The following is a 21,744-nucleotide window of genomic DNA, read 5'->3' as shown; positions in this document are numbered from 1 at the left end:
GGCTAATAAATTTATCACCTCCCCCAAGACAAGAAGTTTCTCACTAACGGAGTCCCCATTGATGCAATGGTGGTGGTTGCGGCCACCAAGAAAGATGTCAGAAACCTCTTCCTCTGTCCATCCTCCTAACAGAGACCCTAGGACGATGGACAGATATGGGAAACGCATCTTTAGTTCTGCGACATTTGCCATGAGATCGCTTAACTATTTAACCCATTTCACCCGTCTTCAACGAGATCTCCTCAAAGAGCTTGGAGATATGCTGTCTCTGAGAAGGTGACGGCACAGCTTAACACCGTAAATTCTATTGTGAACTCATCCATGTGGCTCCTTTCTTATGCAGCCGATGGATCGAGCCAAGCAGCAGGTTCAGCGATAGCTCTGGGGAGACAATCTTGGATGTGCTTATGCTCCTTTGCAGAAGCCTTCAAGTCTTCCTTTGTCAACAGCCCATTTGATGGCTCTTCCCTGTTTGGGCTCAAAGTCAAGGAGACTCTCACTACGTTTGAGCAGGAGGGAAAGACTCTGCCATAGGAGTCTGTTTTTCCACCCCTACTAGACCATACCCCAAAGGGCAGAAAGGTGGGAAAATGTGGATCTGAAAGTCCCAAGAAGATTTCCAGAACACACGTAGAGAACCCCCCCCTCCAAGGGCAGAGGAGGGGCAATAACAGAAGATGCCACCCTGGCGGCAGAGGGGGTCCGCAGAACCACGCCGACAGGGAGCAGTTCCTTGGCAAGCCCTACCAGCGCTCCTAAGAGGAAGCCTGACTGTCCTGCTCTGGAGGCAGTCGGGGGTCACTTGGCTTTGTATCTGGATGCCTGGCTAGGAATTACAACAGATTATTGGGTACAAAGCATAGTTACCAGAGGATACTTCATTCCATTTCTACGAAGCCTGCCTGTCGGCACAAAAATCCCAGATGTTCCACCCAGTCTCAGGGATCAAGCAGCCATAGAAATCCAGAGGCTGCAGGAAAAGAGAGTCATCCAGCCAGTCCCAGCAGACCAGATAGGATCCGGAACTTACTCCAGATTCTTTTTAGTTCTAAAGAAGACGGGGGACTGGAGACCCATCTTGGATCTCAGCAGACTCAACACATTTGAAAAGGAGAAGTTCCAGATGGTCACACTTCAGTCTATCCTTCCATTCCTTGGAGTGGGTGATTGGATGTACTCCATAGATCTCAAGGATGCGTACTACCACATCAAAATGACCAGGCCATCCAGAGATCATCTGCGTTTCCGGCTGGGAGCCAGTCACTACCAATTCTGAGCACTGCCCTTTAGACTCACAACAGCCCCCAGAGTGTTTACCAAATGCATGGCAGTAGTTACAGCTCACTTGAGATGTCTAGGATTCCGAGTGTTTACATATATGGACGACTGGCTCCTTACTGCCACTTTCAGGCATCAACTAATTCTGTCCAGGGATCACACTCTCAATCTCTGCTCTCAGCTAGGCATCACTAACAATTTCAAAAAATCTGCGTTGTCGCCATCACAGCATATTTCTTTTATCAGAGCAGAACTAGACACTACTACCACCACCACAATAAAATTACCCCTGGGCAGAATAACCTCTTTACAGACTCAGGTCTCAGACATTCTGCAGAGGAAAAAAGTACTGGCCCATCAAGTTCTAAAACTCCTAGGCACCATGGCAGCTACACTTATAGCGGTTCCTTTGGGACTAATACACATGAGGATTCTCCAATGGTTACTATTCACCCAGTGGTCATACCAACAACCTCCCATGTCATCCTCATGATTACAGACTCTTGCAAGAAGGATCTTCGCTGGTGGTTGATCAGCCAACAACTTACGATGGGTCGTCCATTTGTTCTCCCCCCGCCGCTGGCCACGGTGATCACGGACACTTCCCTGATAGGGTGGGGGGGGGCTATTTCAGGGAAGGACTGCCTAAGGCACCTGGTCGGAGACAGAGTCGCAGTTGCACATCGATGTTCTGGAGCTGAGAGTGGTGCTTTTGGCATTGCAGCACATTCACAAATCTCTGCCTCTAGGGATGATTGCCATACAGACGGACAACATATCGGTTGTCTGGTACATCAGCAAACAAAGAGAAAACAGGTCTTACCCACTGTGTCGAGAGGCCTTGAGAATTTGGCAGTGGGCTGTGTCCACCGGGCGCTTTCTGATAGCAACTCATATCCCGGGGAAATCCAACATAATAGTGGGCAAATTGAGCAGAGCCAGTCTGTTACCTCACGAGTGGTCCCTCAAGAACGAAGTTGCGGAGAAGATTTTCCACAGATGGGGCCAGCCTTGCTGTGACCTGTTTGCAACCTCTATGAATGCCAAATGCAGAAGCTACTTTGCCCTAAATCCCCCACCGGGGGACAGTCCTAGGGACTCGCTCATACACGACTGGCCCCCGGGATTCCTGTATGCCTTCCCCTACTATTCCCCCGATTCCCGAGTTCTTACAAAAAGCAAAAGCTCCTGGGAGGATGGTAATCTTAATAGCTCCGCTTTGGCCTCGTCAGATTTGGTTCCCCTTTCTCTGTCTCTACCAACTGGAGGAACCTTGGATTCTGGACCCAGTTCTAGACCTTCTGACACATTCATCAGGGATCCTCCACCCCTCTCTTTGTTCCCTCAGACTGACAGCTTGGCTACTCCAATTCCCTTCCTTGCCAGGTCACATGACTTTTCTTCGGCGGTACAAAGCTTCTACCAGAAAGTTATATGCTAGTAAATGGATACGTTTTGCCATTTGGGCTTCTCGAAACAACGTTGATCCCTATGTGGTCCTTATTGCTAGTATTTTGGAATTTCTCTCTAAACTTTTTCAAGAAGGTGCTGCGGCTGCACAATTAGAGTACAATTGGCTGCCATCTCGAATTTTCATCTTGGAGCTGAAGGTTCTAACTTAATGTTGCACAAATTGTGTCGGGCCTTCCTTAAGGGCACCATTCATCTCAGGCCTCCTGTTAGACTGCCCTTTACTCTCTGGAATCTAAATTTTCTTCTGTCCTGCATTATTCTTCCTCCTTTTGAGCCTGCATCGTCTTGTCAATTGAAGTTCCTATCCTGGAAGATTATTTTCTTGGTGGCCATTACTTCAGCACGCAGGGTATCTGAGCTTCAAGCCCTTTCTGTCAAACCACCGTATTTGGTGTTTCATCTGGACAGGGTTTCACTGAGGACTAACCCTTCATTCCTGCCAAAAGTGTGCTCTGAGACCAATCTGATCCAAACTATTGAGCTTCCAACTTTTTTCCGTAATCATTCTAGTCAGTTGGAATACATGTTGCATAAACTTGATGTACACAGACAATTGAGATACTATTTGGACAGGACAAAGGAATTTCGAAGATCTGACCAACTTTTTGTATCTTATGCAGACGCCAAGAAAGGATTCTCAGTTTCTAAAGTTACCCTTTCCAAATGGTTAACTGACTGCATTAAATTTATCTACTCTTCTGCCAACCAAATGTTAGAATAAGGTGTGAAGGCCCATTCAACTAGAGCTGTCTCCACGTCTTCGGCTTATACGGCTCGTTTACCTTTGGATACTATATATGCAGCTGCCACTTGGTCTAAGCCTCATACCTTTATCACTCATTACAAAGTGGACAACGCCTCCAGGGACAGGGCTTCCTTTGGTTCCACTGTCCTCAGGAATATACTCCCATGAGCCACCCAGGATTAGGGTGCTTGGGACGCTACCCACATGTAAGAATAAACAGCGAGATTGCACAACTTCACATAAAGAAGTTATGTTCTTACCATAACGTTCCATGCGAGTTGTTCATCTCGCCTTTATTCTTACATTCCCACCCACCTTCCCCCTCCAGGGTCTCGAAGAACGGGTAGACTTGGGGTCTGGTAGTCTTTTCTGGGGTTCTTATTCCTGCAGTACTTTTGAGTTGCTTTTTTCTTGCTGCTTAGTTCAGCAAACTAGATCTGGGGTAGGACAGAGGGCATCATGGGATAGGGGCCTGGCCTCAATCTATTCTGAGATCTTTAGCTAGTAAAGCGCCGACGGCTCTGCTTCGAACCCACGTGTAAGAATAAAGGCGAGATGAACAACTCGCATGGAACGTTATGGTAAGAACATAACCTTTTTTTGCATTTCACATCCACTGATGGCTAAGCATTTACAATGCTAATAAGAAAGAGTGGCTCACATTTCAGCCTTTCACGCTCATTTCAGCAGAAAGAATTAGCTACATTATTTTTTTTTGTATGAGATGCAGTACAAAACTTGGGGGCAAACTAATATACCAACTGCATTTTTCAATAGCACATGCTTTAAAGGACATGTACATCTCAAGTTTATCACAAAGTGATTTTCCTCACTTTAATTCTAGCTTACAGTACTTCTAATGAAAACAATTTCATTACTGTTCTGTTATGTTTCCTGTAACTACCCGATTATGCAGTCTCTGTGCATACCATTTTCTTGTGGGAAGCCTCATATTATCTCCTTTCAGCATATCAGAACATGATACAAAAAGTAAACTTGATTAAAGTTTCCTGCTGAAAAAAAAAACACTAAAAGAGTGTTTAGGAACTTGCAACCAACAAAAATAACACAGAAGCATTAACATGATCTACTCACAATGTGTCAGGAGATAGTCAAAGAACTGCCAGTGAAAAGAGGATTAAATGGAAAGAAAAAGTGAAGCAATACCATGTGGCAGGGATAGAGAATGCATACTGGGTAGATAATTTGGAAGACAAACAAATCATGTTGTTATCAAAAACAACAGAAGAAAAGAAGGCAACAGCCAAAAAAACAACGCCAGTTCACAAAAAGATTTAATCCAGCTTAGCGCCTCGGCATAATAGCCTTCAATGAGTACAAGTTACAAATACACACCCACTCCAATATATATCACAATTAAACAATTACATAAATTAAATCAAAAAACAGAGTATTATTTAAAGAGAGAACTTCCAATATAAAAAAGGACTAACAGTACTAATAATACAAAACTTATAATAAACTTTTCCAGTTTACTTCTAAATTTAAACCATTAGGTGACAAAGTGTTATATTTCAGAATATAAATAGTTTCTTTAAATAACAAAATATTTTTAATTAATCTATCATCACCTTTCTTAATAAAAATATTTTCTAAAATACAACATTCAAACAGTTCAACATTACTATTATGACACTCCATAAAATGTAAAGCAATGGGACTAGTTAATGCTCTTTTTTTAATATCTCTAATACGTTCTTGCATTCTAGTTTTAAATTTTCTCTTTGTCTCACCGATATAATATAATTTACATGGGCATCTAACACAGTAAATAACCCCTACAGAGTTACATGAAAAATTATTATTAGGTCTAAATGAAATTCCATTAATATTATCAAAATATGGTTTTACAAATTTACATATATTGCACTGGCCGCAGACATTTGTACCTACTATAACTAAATTATGATATACCTTATCTAAAGGAGAAATATAATAAGTATTTATTAGTTTATCAGATAAATTTTGACCTCTTTTAAAAGATATTTTAGGAATAATTGGGAAAAATTTATAAAGATTTTTATCTGAAATCAAAAATTTCCAAAAATATTTGATAATATCCCAAATTTTGTCACTATATACATTGTAAACAGTAACAAAATAAATGTCTTGTATTTCCTGAGTAGAAACTGTTGAACATTTATTATTACCACTAATAGAACTAACCTTATTCACAAAAGGTAAAAAATTACTTTCTTCTCTATTATTACTAATCATCAATTTATTAACCTTTCCAAGATTTATTTTATCCATTAATTTATTGATACAAAAATCTAATATATCTATACTATATCCTCTTTTTAAGAACATAATAATACTATCATAAATATTCTTTTCTAAATCTAATTCATTATTACATAGTCTAGATAATCTAATAATTTCTCCATAAGGTACAGCAGACAAGGTATGTGGGGGATGACAGCTAGTTCCATAAAGAAACTGATTACCATCAGTAAACTTACGGTACACCGTGGTGTGAATCTGATCACCTACCACTCCAGTTAACATAATATCTAAATAATGAACTTCACTACCAAACTGTAGACCATCAAAATGTAAGTTATACCTATTATTATTGAGATCTGAAAAGAACTCATAAATATATTCACTACCACCGCTACAAAGAAAAATCAAATCATCTATGTAGCAGTAGTAACACAAAACATGATTTTTATAAAATGTATTGGTATATACATACTCCAACTCAAACTTACCCATAAAAAGGTTTGCATACATGGGGGCAAAAGATGCCCCCATAGCAGTGCCTTTTAATTGATGGTAGATAACTTGATTGAAACTGAAAAAATTATTAGAAAGACAAAACGAAGTTAGGTCCATTATGAAGTGGGTGGTAGGATTATCCCCTAAAAAATAAAATAATGCCTGCAAACCATCAAAATGATTAATGTTAGTGTAGAGACTGACAACATCTACACTAACCCAAAACATATTATCTGTCCAAGTAATATGACTTAATTTATCAATAAAGTCAAAAGAATCTCTAATATAGGATTCTAATTTTTGTACATAAGATAACAGATAATTATGAACAACTATACCCATATTCCGACAAAAATAATTACTGGCCGAGACAATAGGACGGCCAAGAGGGTTAATCATATTCTTATGAAGTTTGGGGAGACAGTAAAAAGTAGCTAAATTACAGTTCTCCAAACAGAATTTTTTATCAAGGTCATCCTTGGAAATATATCCCAATCTTACACCCTTATCTAATAAATTAGTACATTCTTTCATGGCTGCAATATATTTATCATAATCACTAATTTCATAAGTTAATGGGTCATTAAGATGTTCCATACACATGTCTAAATATTGCTTATTATTCAATATTACAATCTTATTTCCCTTATCAGACTTTTTAATGACAATATCATGTCTACTAGAAAGATTTTTCATAGCCTTCCATTCATTTTTGGTCATATTAAATAACCTTTGATCATTCCTGAGTAAATTAAACATTTCTTGTACAGAGAAATGAATCATTTCAGAAAAATGAATGATAGTAGAATTATTATATGGAGGAATAAACCTACTATGAAAATTAATACCCTCAGTATTAAGTGTAGAATAAGCTTGAGAATATAAAGAAGGAAAAGATTCATCAGAAAAACAAGAATAATAGCTGTCCATGCTAGTATCACTATCACTAACTTTTCTAAAAATATAGAAAATCAAAAACAACTAAGGAGAGAACTTCCAATATAAAAAAGGACTAACAGTACTAATAATACAAAACTTATAATAAACTTTTCCAGTTTACTTCTAAATTTAAACCATTAGGTGACAAAGTGTTATATTTCAGAATATAAATAGTTTCTTTAAATAACAAAATAATTTTAATTAATCTATCATCACCTTTCTTAATAAAAATATTTTCTAAAATACAACATTCAAACAGTTCAACATTACTATTATGACACTCCATAAAATGTAAAGCAATGGGACTAGTTAATGCTCTTTTTTAATATCTCTAATATGTTCTTGCATTCTAGTTTTAAATTTTCTCTTTGTCTCACCGATATAATATAATTTACATGGGCATCTAACACAGTAAATAACCCCTACAGAGTTACATGAAAAATTATTATTAGGTCTAAATGAAATTCCATTAATATTATCAAAATATGGTTTTACAAATTTACATATATTGCACTGGCCGCAGACATTTGTACCTACTATAACTAAATTATGATATACCTTATCTAAAGGAGAAATATAATAAGTATTTATTAGTTTATCAGATAAATTTTGACCTCTTTTAAAAGATATTTTAGGAATAATTGGGAAAATTTTATAAAGATTTTTATCTGAAATCAAAAATTTCCAAAAATATTTGATAATATCCCAAATTTTGTCACTATATACATTGTAAACAGTAACAAAATAAATGTCTTGTATTTCATGAGTAGAAACTGTTGAACATTTATTATTACCACTAATAGAACTAACCTTATTCACAAAAGGTGAAAAATTACTTTCTTCTCTATTATTACTAATCATCAATTTATTAACCTTTCCAAGATTTATTTTATCCATTAATTTATTGATACAAAAATCTAATATATCTATACTATCACTAACACTATATATCATATTAGAACCAGGCTCATCATATATAGAGACTTTTTTATCATTTGAAAAAAAATATCTCAAATGAAGCTTTCTAACAAATTTAAAAGTCTCTTGTTTCAGTATATGATGCCTAGGAAAGACAGTGGGAACAGATTTAAGACCCAACTGAAGTACAGATATTTCTTCATTAGAAATATTGCAGCCAGAAATGTTAACTACATTATTACCATTCAATAAAAGAGTGTTTAGGAACTTGCAACCAACAAAAATAACACAGAAGCATTAACATGATCTACTCACAATGTGTCAGGAGATAGTCAAAGAATTGCCAGTGGAAAAGAGGATTAAATGGAAAGAAAAAGTGAAGCAATACCATGTGGCAGGGATAGAGAATGCATACTGGGTAGATAATTTGGAAGACAAACAAATCATGTTGTTATGCCTGTTCCTGCCATACCAGTTTTGGGTAGAAATTATTTCTAGTTTCTGAGTTAAACAAAAGTTATCAGTACTACATAGAGGAACAAGTAAGGATCAAAAGCATATTTTAATCAGTCAATTAATATGTCAGTGTTCCCAGGTTGTTCCTGAAAGGGATAAGTGTGTCCAGTGGGATTACCTGGTCAACAAAACAAAACAAAAAAAAAAACAAACAAAAAAACACACGATTAAATGTGGGGATTGATCAGTGGACTGGTGCAGCAGTAGCAGTAAGTGTTGTACTAGACAGCAGCAGTGAAAGGAAAGTGAGAAAACTAAGAAATGAGATCCAGGATGCAGCTTTCAGTTTACAAGTGAATCTATGTCTCCATCCTCACCTATATTCATACACTTTGGATACTGATCATAAGAATGTGAAACAAGTGACAGAAATAACATATTCATCATATTGATCACTACTGCAGTAGCCACAGCTATTTGGGTTATATCCTGCCAAGAATATAACAGCCAGCCTACTTCCAAAGTTTCTGGACACCTTCCATGCGCCATGAGCTGACAACAAGACAAAGTTTGTGCACTAAGCCCTTCAGAGCTTTACTGCCACCGAAAAGTATGAGAATATGCTCCAAGGTTTTTGAGGATCGCTGGTCAGCTTTGTGCTTGCTGTTCCTTTGCTCAGCAGATAAGTTCCCTTCGGAGAACAATCCTCTATTTTCTAAATACTTTTTGTGTTTTATCATTTTTCTCTTCAGTAAAGTTAATTTGAAGCTAGGAGCTTTGTGTTTTAACAGACTGTTACAAGATGGACAGTATTGTACTTTAAACATGAGCGTTTTTTCCCATCAGTATAAAAGTTGTGTAAAGTAACCGAGAACCATTTTTCAGTGGTGAAACTGTTTGTTTTACTATTTGGGGGGGTTGGCAAAGTGTTTGGGGGGTTGGCAAAGTGTTTTAAAATGTTTTTTTACTGTGTTTTTCTAAGAAAAAAGTCACCTTTTTACTGTCATTTTCTGCTTGTCTTCCTTGGGAAAGAGGTACCATTTTTGGCTTGACCGTGGAACAAACTCCCAGTTTCACTCTTGGTCCTTCTTCCAGTCACAAAAAGAAAAAGTTAAGCAAACAGTCTTTGCTACCATAGCAGGCTAGCAATATTTGCTTCACAGCAGGCTAGCAATTTGCTTCAGCTGCAGGTGGGTGACTCTGCTGTGGCCATTTCTTGTACTTCGATATTTTACCCTAGATCCCTCTGGTGTAGCACCTACAGCCACTATGGACAGAGGGTTATCCACATCCTCTGCGGCTGTTGGAATCCCCTTAGTGGGCAAGGAAGAACCACTTTTGCTGGCCCTGGGAGAGGGAAGTATTTTCTTTTGTGTCAGAATGCTGTGCCTATCCCTGGGGAAGCTGCTTCCATTAGTAAGACGGCTGGTCTCATTTTCCCTTTCAAACATGAAAAAAATACTAAGCATGTGTCTACTCCTCCTCAATTTTCCTTACATAGGCGTAGTTTACTGGGTCTGGCTCAGGCTATTGATCATACTTGTAAAGTAGCTTCTGGTAAAAAGATGGATACTTCTTTTCCTGAAGAGGTTCAAGATTCTGAATCTGAACAGGAAGATGAAGGGACAGATACATTTTTTTCACCTTAGATTTCCGATTCAGACTTGGGAAAGCTCAGTTTCTGATTCTCTCTCTGTGTGAGGTTATTTTTCTCCAATACTACTGACAGAATATGCCAGTGTTTTTAGTGGTCTTTTTAGAGGTCTCTCAGTCTCTCTGAAAATACTACGAGTTGTTACAGAAGTAATTTCCAAAACTTACACCCATTCATTCTGACTTGTCTGCTTTAGAGGGTGTGAGTGTTACTGCCTACAATTTTCCTGATAGTCAATTTTCCCTAAAAAGACAGTTAGGATGTATAAAGTTGTCCAGTCTTTTATGTTTTTATACACTATTCTCAAACCTGACCTGCTAAACACTTTAAGTCCTACTATTATTGATATGTATGGGGAAAATGTATACTTCTGCAACTCTGATTTTTAGAATTTTGAATTGGTATATTAAAGTTGTTCTAATTGTGAAAGCAGGATGAATATTTTATCTGGCGTTTCTTCTTGTGAGGAAAAATAAACTTTAAACAATTTAGTTTCTTCTATTGCACAGATCACTACTCATTGTTTATAGTGTATGTATGACTCTTGAAACTTCTTCCAGGGCTATGGTGTCTGGTGTTTGAGAAGGCTTGCATGGCTACATTTCTACCATTTCCCATATGTTAAAAATAAGAAGTTATGTACTCACCATAACGTTTCATCTGAGTAGGTAAACTTCATTTATCAGCAACCTATGGGTATCGGATCCATATCGGATCTGAGCCGGCAGCTTCAAACAGCTAAGATACGAGCTCCAAGCTCCTCCCCTTTACCCATAACCCCCTGCTATCCCTTCCTGACCTCAGATCGAGTTTGCTTATCAGCATAAAAATATAGAACACCAAAGAACCACCTCCAAACTCTAACCTAAAGACAATCCGCAATGACAAGTGGGATTCCTTTGAGTATCCATATGGATCAGGGGGACGGAGGGGGGGTCGGTTGCTGACAAATGAAGTTTACCTCCTCAGATGGAACGTTATGGTGAGTACATAACTTCTTAATCTGAAGTAGTTAACTTCATTTGTGCATCAACCTATGGGACAGAGTCCCCAGCTACCTAATTCTTGGGAGGTCCTCATGGAAGGATATTCCGGAGCACTGCAGAGCCGAAGGATGCTCTCCCTCTACAGACAATATCCAATTTGTAATGGTTTATGAATGTATGAGGTGAAGCCCAAGTTGCTGCTGAACAAATGTCATCCAATGACACCCTAGATCGAAAAGCAGCAGAGGTAGAGATCGATCGAGTAGAATGGGCATGGACATCTTGAGGTGCAGACCGGCCAGAACTCTCATAAGCCAAAAGAATACATTGTGAGATCCATCTGGACAAAGTGACTTTTGATACAGGTTTTCCCAAAGTGGGTTTAGCAAAGGATACAAAAAGCTGGTCTGATTTCCTGTGATCAGCTGTCCTGTGCAAATAAAACCTCAGTTGTCTATGAACGTCTAGAGAGTGTAGCTTGTATTCACCTTTATTCTGGGAATTTGGAAAGAAGACTGGTAAATTAATAGATTGGTTGATATTAGACTCCGAAGAGACTCCGAAGCAATTTTGGGCAGAAAGGAGAGATTGGTCCGGAGTGAAACTCTATCTTTGTGAAATATTAAATATGGTGGTTTGACACAAAGGGCTTGAAGTTCTGAAACCCTTCTGGCTGAAGTGATGGCAACAAGAAAAACTGTCTTCCAAATAAGTATTTCAGATCCAGTGAAGTTGCAGGCTCAAAGGGAGGAGCTATCAGAGACTGAAGAACAAGGGTTAAGTCCCAAGGAGGGACTGCATGCTTAACCGGAGGCCTTAAAAGGAAAGTGCCTTTTAGGAAGGTCTTACATAATTTAGACGAAGTCTCAAAGGGCCAACATCACTCCTGACATGATAGTGAGAGATTGCAGCCAGCTGGACTTTGACCGTAGAAGAGCTAGCACCTTGGTCAAATAAGCCTGATAGAAAAACACTGCTGGCAGCGGAGCTGTAAAGGGATCTATGTTTTGACGCTCCGGAGCTGTAAAGGGATCTATGTTTTGATGCTCCGCCCAAATAGAAAAACGCTTCCATTTGCTATTATAAATCCTTCTTGTAGATGGCTTGTGAGCAGTTACTAGTATAGCCTTGACAGGGGACGAGATACCGGGAGTCCTAGCTATCAGTGGAACTAGATCAACCAAGCTGTCAGCTTGAGGTTGTCCAGGTTCGGAATTGACAGGCCTGATGGGTGAGAGATCAGATCCAGGATGGGATCTAGAATCCATGGGGGATTCACTAGATGAGACCATAGATATGGGAACCAAGGTTGACGAGGCCAGAATGGGGCAATGAGGATTATTCTGCTCCCCAACCATCGGGCTTTCTGTAAGAACTTTAGCATCAGGGGAAGAGGAGGGTAATCATAAAGTAGACCGGGTGGCCAAACATGCACCAGAGTGTCTCTGGGGGATTCCCCAGATGGGGGAATTAGAGTGAACTAGTCGCTGCACTTTGCATTAAAAGGCAAGGCGAAAAGATCGCAGCGAGGTTGACCCCACTTGGAGAAGATTAACTTCGCTACTCTGGGGTTCAGAGACCACTCATACGGTGAGAGAATGGTTCGACTCAGCCTGTCTGCCAAGATGTTGGACTGGCCCGGAATGTGCGTCGCTATGAGAAAGCGGTTGTTGGATATTGCCCATTCCCACACTCTCATGGCCTCCCGACAAAGTGGATAGGACCTGGTTCCCCCTTGTTTGTTGATATACCAGACAACCGACATATTGTCTGTCTGAATCACAATTGTCCCCAAGGGAAGAAGGCTGTGAAGTGCTTGCAATGCCAAAAGCACCGCTCTCATCTCTAGGACATTGATATGCAAAAAGGTCTCCAAATGGGTCCACGTGCCTTGGACAGTCTTGACCATGCAGTGCCACCCCACCTGAGGCGAGAAGCATCCGTGGTCACCATGGCTAGATGAGGGGACAGAGAAGGGGCACCCTTTCTGGAGGTCCGGGGACTGGAGCCACCATAAGAGGGCTTTCCTGCAGACCCTGCTGAGGGGAATGGGGAAGCTCAGGGGATGTCGCAGGAGGGACCACTGGACTTGCAAGGTCCATTGAAGAACTCTCATATTCAAGCATGCCAAGGGGAGAAGGTTGATAGTTACCGCCATAGAGCCTAACGCCCTCAGGACCAATTCCGCAGAGGGAGCTGGAGATTGAAGAAGGGCCAATATGTGGAGTTTTAGAGTTCGAAGCCGGTCCATAGTCAGGAAGGCTAGAAGCTGGTTTGTGTTCAATCTGGCACCAATGAAATCTAGGATTTGGGTTGGAAGAAGGGAAGATTTTTTGATGTTGATCGTGATCCCCAGCCAGGGAGCTAGATGGAGAAAGTAGTCTCTGGCTGCGCATAGTAGATGCCTGGTGGGGGTGGTCAGGAGCCATTCCTCCAGGTACGGAAAGACCTGAATTCCCTGGAGTCTCAGGTGGGCCGCTACAACTGTCAAGACCTTGGTGAACACCCTGGGGGCTGTGGTGAGACCAAAGGGAAGGACCCTGAACTGGTAATGCCTAGCTCCCAGCCGGAAGCGGAGAAACCTCCTGGATCGTCTGTCCATCAAAATGTGGTAGTACGTATCCTTGAGGTCTATGGAGCATATCCAGTCGTTCTCCTGCAGAAGTGGGAGAATGGATTGGAGAGTGACCATCCGGAACTTTTCTTTGGCTACTGACAGGTTTAGGAAGGAGAGGTCGAGGATTGGTCTTAAGTCCCCTGTCTTTTTTGGCACCAAGAAGAACCTGGAGTAAAAGCCTGATCCAGACTGCTCTGGGGGGACGTGCTGGATTGCTCTTTTTTCTAGCAGCTGGAGGATTTCCTCAGCTGCCACTTCCCTTTGATTGGATGGGACATCGGGAGGCTCCGGGGAGTGGGAGGGGGATTGAGAAAAGGGATCTTGTAGCCTCTAGATATGATCTGAAGCACCCAGCAATCTGTTGTAATGGACTCCCAAGCTGCTAGGTGCCTCGAGAAACGCCCCCCGACTGCCTCCAGAATGGAGCAGTCGGGTAACCCTTCGGGGTTGCTGCATGGGCCGATCAGGGAAAGGTTCTCTGGACGCAAAGTTCTTCGGACTCCCTCTGCCTCTAGGGCGGCGCCCACTCTGTCCTTCTCTGCCTCTGAAGGACGAGGGGTCCAGAGCGAAACGGGATTGTTGAGACTTCCGGAACCACATCTTCTTCTGTCCCTTTTGGTTCCTCAAGAAGGACCTCTGGGGAGCAGAGAAGTGGACTCCGACGGCAGACAACGTCTTCCCGTCTTTCTCACTCTGGACCAATGTGTCGCGAACGGTCTTGCCAAAAAGGGCAGAACCATCAAACGGGGAATTTGTGAATGGCGCCTTTGAAAGGTTCTGCAAAATCACAGTGGCAGAGCCACGCCTGTTGCCGTAGGACGACGCCCGCTCCGCTGGCTCTAGTGGCTCCTTCCGTGGCATGGGATAGTAACCCCATAGAGGTATTAAGAGATAGATTTGAGAGTGGCCATTTGAGTTGAGAACACTTTCTTATCCTCCCCCGACATGGACTCTGGGGGCGACCCAGCGTATTCTTTAATGAGATCCCGCTGGAGTCGTACCATGTGTGCCATATAATTCAGCAACCTCACAGAGAAGGTGGCTGAAGTGAACACCCACTTCCCCAGATGGTCCATCGTCCGAAACTCCTTGTCTGGAGGATGGACCGAGGAACTCTCCTGGGCCAGTTCCCTTTTGGTGGCGGCCACCACCAACATGGCATCTACCGGGGCTCCCTTGCTCCAACATGACTTATCCGCAGGGGGGGCTGAGGATTTTGTCAGGCCTCTTTGGAATGGGCTCCACAGTGTCCGGTTCCTTCCACGCCCTGGTAGTAATCAGGTCTACCAGGGGGTTGGCGGGAGAGGACACCCAAGAGGTAGATGGGCATGCGTCAAATGCCTCCAGAAACACATTCTCGTCAGAGGAAGGTTTTGGGGCTGACCACCCCCCTCTGATCCGAAGCATCTCCATGATGTCTCCGAAGGAGATGTCTTCAGGGGGTGACCTTGGGGAACCTTCCACTTCCTCTAAGTCTGTGTCCTCTGTCAAGGACTCAGGTGAGTCCAAGTGCCTCCTTTTGCACTTGCGTTTGTGAGGACCCTCCTCGGGGGGGGGCTGTCCAAGGAAGCCTCACCAACTACATCCTGTTCCGGCAAGGGAACAATCTGGGACATTTGCGCAGGCTGTCCCTGGGACCGGGTGATGGAAGGTAGACCCATCTGAGAGGGAGTGCAGGGTGGAGCCGTAGCCGAAGCCAGAGGCCTGGAGTCCCTAGACAATACCCTCTCCACAACATCGAACGAGAGCTGCTCCCTATTGGATCCGAGAGCAGACCCTCCCTCGGATCTGATGTGCAGATCGGGGCCGGCGCCGAGGCGGTCGGATCCGTAGGGCCAGCATGCTCCGACCGCGACGGAGCCGAAGTCATACTGACACCTCCGGATCCGAAGCTCAGGTCTCGGCTCCGAGAGCTCGGATCCGAAGAAAAGGGACCCGATAGACTCGAGAGTGCCATCGGAGCCAAAGTACTGGAGGCAGGAGCACTCCCATCTGCATCTGGGCCTGGAGGAACCTACGCATCATCCGGTCCAAGTCTGCATTGGAGATGCTACGGGTAGACCTCGACGAGGCCACCGACGTGGGCCGGGAATGCCGCCTCGATGACCGCGAAGGCAACCGGGTCTCCTCCTCCTCCGGCTCGAAACGGGGAGATCGGAGCCGGGAAGGAGAAGATCCGGAGGCCATAGGCGGAGAAGCTTGCTTTGATGGCGGCGCCGAGGAAGAGGTCTCAGCCCGCCTCTTGTGATGCTTCCACTTCTCCTTCCTAGCTTCCCTCTCCTCTTGGCCAAGGGTGGGAGGGTGAGTCCCGGCCAGAGGGAGAAAAGGTGGCGCTGCCGAAGCCTCGGCAGAAGCCACAGAGGGGCCGGAGGACGAAGCCGAGTCCAGGGGCAACAGTCCCGCCAGAATCAGCTTCGACCTCCTGTCCCTGATGGCCCTGGGGTTGAACACTGCACAAATAGTGCAGCCTGAAGTGAGATGTTCAACCCCAAGGCAAATAACGCACCAAGTGTGGCCATCCGCTGGGGACAGCTTATGGCCACACTCTGTACTTTTAGAAAAGAAAGATTTGGGCGCCTCAGACATATTGAACCCACACGCTAGGCCCCAAAAACGGACACACCTTAACACACACACACGGGGAGGGAATACACTAACACTGACTAACAAAACAGAGGTACACTAACCTAACTAGGAGAGCTAACACTCGCACAACAATTTTTTTTTTTGTAAAGAAAAAGATTTTTCTCACAAAACTCCTACGCTGCGCCTGGAAGCTCATTCAAAGCTGCTGTTGAGAACCGCGGCAAACGAGATTTGAGGTCAGGAAGGGATAGCAGGGGATTGTGGGTAAAGGGGAGGAGCTGGAGCTCAGATCTTAGCTGTTTGAAGCTGCCGGCTCGGATCCGATATGGATCCGATACCCATAGCTTGATGCACAAATGAAGTTAACTACTTCAGATTGAGATTTTGCATTCCTCTTTGCATAGAGATTTAGTTATCAGCCCCTCTGCTGCAGAGGTGATCAAAAAGTTTGATGAAAGGGGTACGCTAATACGGGGAATCTCTAAGATTTTTCAGTCCTTTTCCAAATTTTGTAAATGACTTTCTAATTTCTTATCCAGTTTTGGCAAAAAGCAAAATAAACAGTCTCAACATAATACAAGTAAGCAGACTTTTAAGAAGAAATGGCTACAATGTTCCAAAATGAAGCCTTGAACCTTCCAAAAACCAAGGACAGTCCAAGTCTGAATGACTATTCAAGAGACCTTATGACCTCCCCCCATCCTGACTTCTTTTTTCTTCAATAAAATCTGAGTCTCCATTTTTTACTTTGGCAACAGATAATTTCAGACAAATGAGTTCTGAAGATCATTCATCCAGGTTACACATGGCAGTGGGAAGAAATTCTGCCTTTCCAGGGGGTCATTCCCTGTCCACCAGATCAGACTCCTGTTTCAATCTGTTCTTCATTCCATGCTGTCTCAAGGAATGATAAAACCAGTTTCTCCTTCCCAGATGTGGAAGGGTTTTTATTAAAGGGTGTTCTTAGTGACAAAGAAAATGCTTGGAGAACAGATCTGGATCGTTCTTTCCTAAACCTGTTTGTGACAGTACCCAAATTCAAAATTATGTCACTTTACAAACTGTTACTTCTTCCTCTTTCAAGAGCCCTGGTAACACTAGACTTAAAAGATGCTTATTATCACATTCCTATTCTTCCAGACTTCAGACATTTTAAGGTTTTGTGGGTCTGGATCACATTGTCAGTTCTCTGCCTTACTCTTTGTACTATTAACTGCACAAAGAGTATCCACAAGGTGTCTAGGTCCAGTTATAATTCACTGCAGGCTAGAGGGTATCCACATTATTCCATATTTAGATAACTTGGTTATCTTTGCAGAATCTTTTTCAAAATGTTACGAATCTCTCTCTTGGGTGAGAGATCTCTTACACAAGCTGCGATTCCAACAGCACTTTGAAAAGTCTTCCTTGACACTTTCACACAGGATTGTGTTCCTGAGATGTCAACTAGACACCTCAATTCAAAGAGCTTTTTCTTCCATAGTTAAAAAAAAAAAAAAAGAAAAAATGGATCTATATGTAGATCTATTTTTAAGGTTTTCCACTCAAACATATGTCACCGAGTGGGAATACCTTAGGATTTTGGGTCTCATGGCTTCTATGATTTTTGCGATACCCCTGGCAAGACTCCACATGAGAAGGATTAATTGGTATCTGAAGTTTCTTTAGTCCCAGCACCAACAAATTTTGTCTTTTCAAATCCCAGTGCTGAGGTTTGTCAGAAGATAAATTGTTTGGTACAGAAAACAGATATCCTTAAATCCAGGTCTTCCCTTCTCCCTCCCTGTTCCAAAACAGTCAGTCACCATAGATGCTACAGACTTTGCTTGGGGAGCAGTTTTAGAAGAGAGAAAAGTGCAGGGTGTATGGGACCCCAAGGACAGACACAAGCACATAAATATCAAAGAGATACTTGCCCTGATCAAGGCACTCAACAATCTGAATTATGTTTTGTCCCTGGGAACTCTTCAAGTTGTTAAAGACAATGCCACAGTCATGTTGTACATCAACAAGCAGGTAGGAACCAGGTTGTACCCCCTTTGCACACTATGTTAGCTTGGGATATAACTTCACAGTACAGTTTCACTTAACAGGCATCCTACATTCCGATACAGCAAAACTGTGTGGTAGACAAGCTGAGCAGAACTAGTTCAGACCCTGGTGAACATCCAAGATTTGATCCACCTGTGGGGAGTTCCTCAAGTTGACTTCTTTCTTCAGAGAGGAGACAATCATCTGGCAAGATTCTGTTCCAGAACTCCATGAAAGAGAGCCAGAAAGCTAGATGCCCTTTTCTTTTCCTTGGACAGAAATGCTCCTGTATTCTTTTTCACCCTTTCCACCACTAATATCCAGGGTACTTCTGAAAGATCAGAACAAATCCCCCAAGATCATTGTGGTGACTCCCTTCTCACCCAGCCAGCCACGGTTCTCCCTTCTTTGGAAATGGTCTGGAGCACTTACCACAAACTTCTTCATAGATTAGATCTACTGACACAAGAACAGGGGTGTGTGATACACCCCAACATCAATCCACTTCAATTGACTGCCTGGATGATAGGGTCTTAATTCCTTTTAGGCACCTGCTTATTGAGGAAATACAGTAAGTGCTAATGGAGGCAAGAAATCCTGCTACTAGAAATCATATATCAGCAAATCGAAAATGTTTTCTAGTTGGTGCCAGCAACATAACCAGCACCCATTCAGGGATAGCTTCTTTCTAGTTTTACAATATTTGTATGATTTACTATCTTATGGCCTTTCTTATTCCTCTATCAAGGCTCATTTATTGGCAGTTTCAGCACATATGTCCATGGGTCTTCTTCCTTCAATGCAGTCTCATGTAAAAATGTTTATGAAAGGGGGTTAGTACAAGAGGCCAAGTAAACCGGTGGCCCCACCTTGGGATCTTAATTTTGTGTTAGAGAAGCTAACATTTGCTCCATTTGAAACAGCAAACCTGGCTGACCTGAGGTTCTTAACATGGAAAACAGTTTTATGGATTGCTCTGAGCTCTGCAAGAAGAGTATCTGAGCTGCACACTTATATGGTGACTCAGCCCTATCTCATTTTGCACAGGGACAGGGTTTCTTTGAGAACTAATATTTCTTTTATGCCTAAAGTGGTATTAGAGTTTATGTTAAGCCAAATATCCATCTCCACATTTTCTTTCCTGAACCTAAAAATGAAGGAGAAAGGTTACTCCATACCTTGAATGTCCACAGACAACTCAGGTACCATCCTAAAATAATTACATTTTTCAGAATTTCGGATCAATTGTTCATTTCTTGTGAAGGTAAGAAAGGACAACCTGTGTCAAAACAGACTATTTCAAAATGGTTGCCTAAGACTATTATGTTTTGTTACATTTACCAAAGCAAAACTATCACAGGCTTGGTCAGGGCCCACTTTACCTGGGCCTTGACTTCATCTATGATTTTTGGAAAGGGTTGGATTTCTGAAATATTCTAGAAGCTGCTACTTGGTCCTCTGTAAATAGTTTTGCAAAGCACTATAGCTTTGATTCCTTCTCTAGATCCAGGTCAGGCTTTGCCAGGACCATTCTCCAGGGGTCCCTGGACTCTTGTTCTCTCACCTTCCAAATGTAGTAAGCTAGGGCAATTTATCTGTACAGCTAAGGCTACTGCAGCATTGATCAATATGATGAACATAGTGTAAACGTACCATGACAGTAGATGCTTGATAACTGCTGCAGTATCTGCTCTCTCTCTCCACCACCCCTTGTTTTTTGGTTTGTTTTAATGCCACGGTGTGAACATTTATTTTTGGTGTTCCTAGCAGTGTCATTTCTGGGCTCAGCCTCCCTCTCTCTGTTGGCAGGAATACTCCACAGGGCTTGGCATCCAAACTTGTCTTTTAGTCAACTTAGCTCCAGCTGCCTGGCAATGTGAGCACACGGAAGGTGCCCTGAGGCTTTGGAAGCTGGATGACTGTTATATCCTTGGCAGGATATAATTCATATAGCTAAAGCTACTGCAGGAATGATCATCTGAACTACTACTGTTATGGTAAGTTTACTTACACAGCTGTACTTTCCGTAGGTATACTGGGCTCACTATTTGTGTAGAGTGAAAAGCACTGTAATCTAGAAGGATCTTTTGATGACGCCATTGCTCCTCCAGGACTGAAAGGAGTCAGTTGATGTGGCCATGGCTCTTAATGAGAATGCCCCAAGCACCTCTATGGGATGTGTAACAGGCACAGCTCACTGGAAGGTGGCCCCATGTCAGAACCAGAATAGGCTGGAATGATTATGTCTTTTATCTTGCCTAGGAATCCCACAGGTTGTGCCGAGGATTTCTGCTGGATTGTGGAGGTCTAGTCTGCACTGCTCAACTTACTAGCAGTACAACCCTCACCATGAATAAAAAGCAGTTTAGAGTTTAGAAAATGGATGGAGAGCTGTCTACTTCCATGGAAAAAAACCAGACCTCATGCATTATGACGTACTTAGTATTCCAAGTCCACAGTCCAACTTACGACCCTTTGCTTGCCATTCTGTATAATATCCCAGCCTGCCCCAGTCATCCTGAAGTATTAATTGTGGCCTGTAGGTTTTGCCCCATACAGCATAAACATCAAAACATCTAACTCCCAGTTTACCACAACCAGATCAGTTAAACATAGAAGACAGACTGAAGTAATAAACTGAGACTCCAGGGTTCAGCTTGGCTCTTCAGCATCAGAATGCACAGTTTAGCTTCATCTGAAAGGAAATTCTACATGCATAATCTTACATCTTTCAGAATACCACAGCAACCTACCTCAAATCCCAGAACTGCAGCTGATGAAATTTTTTTTGTAGATGTACTAGAATACTAAAACACTTACCAGCTTACGAATTCGGTCCAGAACCAGGTCAATGATCTCTTTGCCAATGGTGTAGTGGCCTCGGGCATAATTATTAGCAGCATCTTCTTTTCCTGTAATAAGCTGCTCAGGGTGGAACAGCTGGCGATAGGTACCAGTGCGTACCTCATCTGAAATAAGATTAGAAAAGGAAAAAAATACATTAAACCAGCAATAATGGTAAAACCTTTATCATACTGTAAATAATTGAATCTTCTTTGGATTGCCAATGAAGAGGGTATATATTTCTCTATAACCCTTTCCTCTGACCTAGTCTGACAGGAACCCACAAAGACTGACTCCAAAGAATATGTATTGTGTGTCCTGGAGGAATGGTCTGAGGCCTGCAGAATATCAGAACTCTCCTGCTAATGTAGTTTTAGCAATGCATTGCTTAAAATGTTTTTGGTCAGCAGACTGGGACCCTATCAACAAAAGGTTACTCTAAAGGATCCACTTGCTCCTTCCGGAATGCAGTACT

At 42.3% G+C, this 21,744-nt stretch overlaps 1 protein-coding gene across 1 annotated transcript in view; it reads right to left on the bottom strand.

Annotated features, from left to right (window-relative positions):
* TUBA1A (tubulin alpha 1a) overlaps positions 1-21,744 on the bottom strand; it is a 51,452-nt gene that overhangs the window by 9,491 nt on the left and 20,217 nt on the right. Inside the window, exon 3 of the mRNA XM_044083777.1 lies at positions 21,246-21,394. Within this exon, the coding sequence (XP_043939712.1) occupies positions 21,246-21,394 (149 nt within the window). The remainder of the gene's footprint in view (positions 1-21,245; positions 21,395-21,744) is intronic.

Source organism: Protopterus annectens, chromosome 9.part0 (assembly GCF_019279795.1).
Source record: "Protopterus annectens isolate FY-2018-M chromosome 9.part0, PAN1.0, whole genome shotgun sequence".
Taxonomy (NCBI): domain Eukaryota; kingdom Metazoa; phylum Chordata; order Ceratodontiformes; family Protopteridae; genus Protopterus; species Protopterus annectens.
Note: the sequence above shows the minus strand (reverse complement) of the source record. Positions and strands in the feature narration are given on the sequence as shown.